Here is a 4,554-nt window from a genome sequence, read left to right as displayed (position 1 = left end):
CCTCAGAAGAAAACTAAGCGTGTCATGCATTGCCACATGTGCATTCAACTAGGCTTTTATTTCACATTCCAGTAACTCACTGAGTAACAGAAAGACTTCCTCTATTTCAATTAAGGCAACAATAAATAATTTCAACTATGACAGATATATAGCATATTAAAAAATAAGAACAATCGTGAATCATTCTTGCTCCTGTTACGGAATCAATGGCTTTAGGCACAAGTGGTCAACATTTGTCTCAATATTACATATTTCTAAGCTGCTAGCTAAAAGCCAGATACAAAGACATAAATTTGGGAAACCAATTTAGAGTAATATTCTTTATGTGAAAACTGACAATCTTCTTTGATGTTTTTAGCTCTTCACACCTTAGGGGCGGTAGAGGTAATTAACTCTGGCCATGTTCCACATCTCTAAATGACTTATAATAATGGGTTAACAATTTATCTATAAGGACCTACTACAATAGCCTTCTCCTTTTGCATGACGAATTTAGTGATTATTCAACACAAGAAAACTTAAGTCTTGTGTGGTTTTAGTGTTCAGGTCTGATCACAATCACCCAAATAGGCAGTTGTGGGCTAACCCCAATAGGCAGCTAAGCACCACACAGACACTCGCTCAGTTCCACCCACTCCTGTAAGTGTGAAGAGGAGGAGGAAAGGAGAAGCAAAAGCAAGAAAATTCCTTGGTCGAGACAACTTAATAAGAAGTGGAATAAGAAAAAGAAATGAAATGATGCAAAGTTAATCACTACCTCCCATGGGTGGGCCAATGTCCACTCAGTACCCAAGCAAAAGATGGCTAACCTACCTGAATCTCCACCCTCCCTCCATTCTATGGTAGAGCACAACACAGCATGGTATGCAGTATCTCTTTGGTTAGTTTGCGTCATCTGACTGGTTGTGTCCCCTCCCGGCTTCTTGCATAGCCCCAGTGGATGCACTGAAGGGGCAGAGTGAAAAACAGAAGGTCTTGACACTGTGCAAATGCTGTTCCAGAACAGATAAAACATTAGTGCGTTAGGTCACAAATCAAAAACACAGCACCATACAAACTGTTACAAAGAAAATTAACTTCATCCCAGGAAGACCTAGTACAGGTCTATGTCATATATCAAATGATACATGGCCAGGCAAAGAAAAGAGGTCCATGAGAGAAGAAAAAAAAAAAAAAAAAAAAAAAAAAACTCAGTGGTTTACTATTTTCCCTTCTAGCAGATGAAAGAAATTGTCTTTGAGCTTAATATGTTCTGGTAAATCTAGTTGTCTTTTTGCCTCTTCAATGTCTTCCTTAATTGCTGAAATGAGAGCCTCTGGGGAAGAAAAAAAAAAAAAAAGAGACACATAATAACAACATTTAAAAGCTGATCTGGATTCTAAATAGCAAGTGAAAATAAGGTGCACCACAGAATACCAGAAAATAATCAGAGGCAATATATAATTATTACTACAAAGTAATAAAGGCAACATTATCTTTGTTTTTAAAATGCTTTGTTTTTAACTTTTTAACTTTTCAATACTCCAAGCACTACTCTTTCATTGTTTCAAGGCATTTTAGCAAAAAAGTCAACCAAATTTCATGAACCATTTTAAGAAGGAATAGACATGCTAGACGAATGCTTTTATGACAGCCACATCACTTTAGAATGAAATCTCAGACAAATGGCGTGACCACACAGTTATTAGGCTCAAGTCATATAGTCATTACACACGAGTAAGTATTGATACAATTGTGGCTTTGTTTCTTAATTGAATTTGATTTGCTTTCTAAGTTACTTATATTCAATGGATATATTAGCAGTTTCAGCTTACAGAAAATATTTTACTGAAACATCAAAGATTAAGACATAAAACAGCTGACTACGGAGACAAGAGAGAGAATGATGGCATGGTATTTTCAATATACTAGAACACAACAAATAAAAGATTAGCTTAATAGAAACCTGTAATACTGACCTAAAGAGTTAAAGTTTTTTTCTGATCGAATGTATCCAATAATGACTACACTAAGAATTTCTCCATAAAAGTCTTCTTTGAAATTATGGATAATGTGAGTTTCCTAAAAAAAGATAAATACATTGACAATTATCATGGAGAAATGAATTTTTCCCCTTGTTGCAAGGATGCTCAGTTAACATCTTTAATTCAAATTCTCTCACACATCATCAGGAAAACTGAGATAGTCTAACACGTATAATGCCAGATGAAGAGGCTAGAGACTTTGATTATGTTAGGAGGGAGAGTTGTGCTTTGTATAGCATTTAAGAAAGTTACTCACTTAATAACAGAATGTTAAAAAACAAAAACATTCAGGAAAAACATTTCACCCCTATCACAGAGGTAAGGCTTTCAAAAGCCCATATCATTAACAACATTTAAATTTGTTTAATCATTAGACAGATGATTCCAAATAACTGTAATGAATTTGGTTGAAATTGTTTGAAAAAAGCTTTCACGGCTAGCTTTCAAAGGAACTGAATGTTAAAATTATAAAAGGAGTGAGGACAGTCAAGCAGAGATTCACATTGAAACAAAATTGCTTCCAACTATTAGCAATTAAAAGTAAGTTCTGCAAGACTCAGGAAAAGCACAAGAACCTGACAAGAAGAACACAGATGGCACAGTTCAGGATTTTAATTCCATCCTGTTACTACTTTTGGACCTTGACTCTGTATATTAAGCCATAGCACATCTATGTATTCTACCATTTAAGAGAAAGATTAATGAAAAACCACTACAAATTATGATGACCCCAAATTTCTTATTTAAAATGTGGATGGATTGCAGAGGACAATATATTAATATTTCCCAGCTCATTCTACGATTCTCAACCATTAAATTTGATACTGTATTAAACTTATGTTTATCTAGCTATGAAATCAATAAGCAACCACCACTCTGGAAATGCAAATTCATTTCAGGAGAATTTAAGTAATGGTTGAAGACACAACGTATTATACGTATATAAATTTTATTTATCTACAGATGCATGCTCTCTGGTTACTGAGACTACTTCATTTTTAGAATACAAATATATGAGATGGAGATCAAATACATTTCTAACAGCAAACAGAATTGCTAAGGCTCGTTGATGGACCAAATTCTGCTCATCTTATTCAAAGTCAACCTCTGGTTCCCTTATTATCAACGTACCACACAAAGCAAAATTCTTACCACTGTTTTCTTAATATTCTTATAGAAAGGATTCCATCCTATGCTCAAAACCATTTTATGCACATCTCCATTTCCAACAGAAGCCCATCCATAGTATACACCAGCAGGGATATCAGATGGAAAGCTTTCGACTACTTGATCAGAAAAGTTAGCTGCAAAAATTTTAGAAAGCGTACACTTCTGTGAGTCAAGAGCATGACAGAATTCTCAGGCACTTAAAAGCCAAGCTCTGCCAACATGATGATGATGATTGTGATATAATGTGCCATTTGTAAATTATAAATAAGAAAACAACTTCATTAAATGTAGTCCCTGTACCAATACCAGTCATTTTATCTCCTATTTTACTGTTATATCCATTCTACTCTACAGTTAAACTAAACTAGCCATTATGAATGCATTTCGCTATTAGAAATGTCACTGCTATAGTATGGTCAAAGAGCAGATGAATCAAGTTTCTTCTGCGCTCTGAAGGGGCATGCGTAATTATTTTTTCTAGTAAGCAACTTAACTTGTTTGAACATATTTTATGATTTTAGTCACCTGTCAAACGTTTTAGGTTATCAACAATTGTTTTTTGTTTTTTTTTTTTGTTTTTTTTTTTTGAAAATTACAAATCTCTTTTTTTTTTTTTTTCCCTGACTGAAGGGAATGAAACCAGGACTGTTCCCTAACAGCTGTCCCACTTAACTTCCTTCACGCTTAGCTACAGCTCTTCGCGCAAGGTTACAAGCGGATTTTAAAGAGGTTTCTGCTAGCGAATGCCTGGATAACGGAAGGAACAAGGCTCTAAACAAGGTAGAAAAGGGGGAAGAGAGAGAAAATAAAGCTGTCAGGTGAAAAGCCCCGCGGCCCGCCGCCCCTCACCGGTGGGGACGCCCAGCTGGCGGGAGCCCCTGCCGAAGCCCCTCACCACCTCCCCGCGGCACGCGAACGGCAGCGACCCCATGGCGGCACCGCCCGCCCCCCGCCGCCTCGCCAAGGACGGCGCCGCTGCTGCGCATGCTCATAAGGCCGCCGGGCCGTTGGGCGGCCGCTGGCGCGGTCGTTGGCCGCCGCCCCCCTGCGGCCTGACGGGGTGAAAAAGCGCCCAGAAAGCGACCTGCTGACGGAGGGGGCGGTGGCTCTGCTCGGCAGGGTTTTGTGACCCAAAAAGTAAATATCATCAGGGCTCGGTGCTGGGGCCGGTCCTCTTCAATATCTTCATTGATGATCTGGATGAGGGCATTGAGTGCACCCTCAGTAAGTTTGCAGATGACACCAAGTTAGGTGCGTGTGTCGATCTGCTCGAGGGTAGGAAGGCTCTGCAGGAGGATCTGGATAGGCTGGACCGATGGGCCGAGGTCAACTGCATGAAGTTCAACAAGGCCAAGTGCCG

General features: G+C 38.6%; 1 protein-coding gene across 1 annotated transcript; it reads right to left on the bottom strand.

Annotated features, from left to right (window-relative positions):
* Nucleotides 1-1,189: 1,189 nt before the first annotated feature.
* LOC118156256 (riboflavin kinase-like) lies at nucleotides 1,190-4,204 on the bottom strand. The gene is made up of 4 exons (XM_035310177.1): nucleotides 4,044-4,204; nucleotides 3,177-3,328; nucleotides 1,959-2,061; nucleotides 1,190-1,315 (listed from the first exon to the last, which is right to left on the bottom strand). The coding sequence occupies exons 1-4, from the start codon at nucleotides 4,123-4,125 to the stop codon at nucleotides 1,191-1,193; spliced, it is 462 nt and encodes a 153-aa protein (XP_035166068.1). The 5' UTR covers nucleotides 4,126-4,204; the 3' UTR covers nucleotide 1,190.
* Between the last annotated feature and the right edge of the window lie 350 nt (nucleotides 4,205-4,554).

The sequence above is a fragment of the Oxyura jamaicensis genome, chromosome Z, assembly GCF_011077185.1.
Source record: "Oxyura jamaicensis isolate SHBP4307 breed ruddy duck chromosome Z, BPBGC_Ojam_1.0, whole genome shotgun sequence".
NCBI classification, from domain to species: domain Eukaryota; kingdom Metazoa; phylum Chordata; class Aves; order Anseriformes; family Anatidae; genus Oxyura; species Oxyura jamaicensis.
The sequence above is the reverse complement of the archived record's forward strand: the minus strand, read 5'-3'. Positions and strand labels throughout refer to the sequence as shown.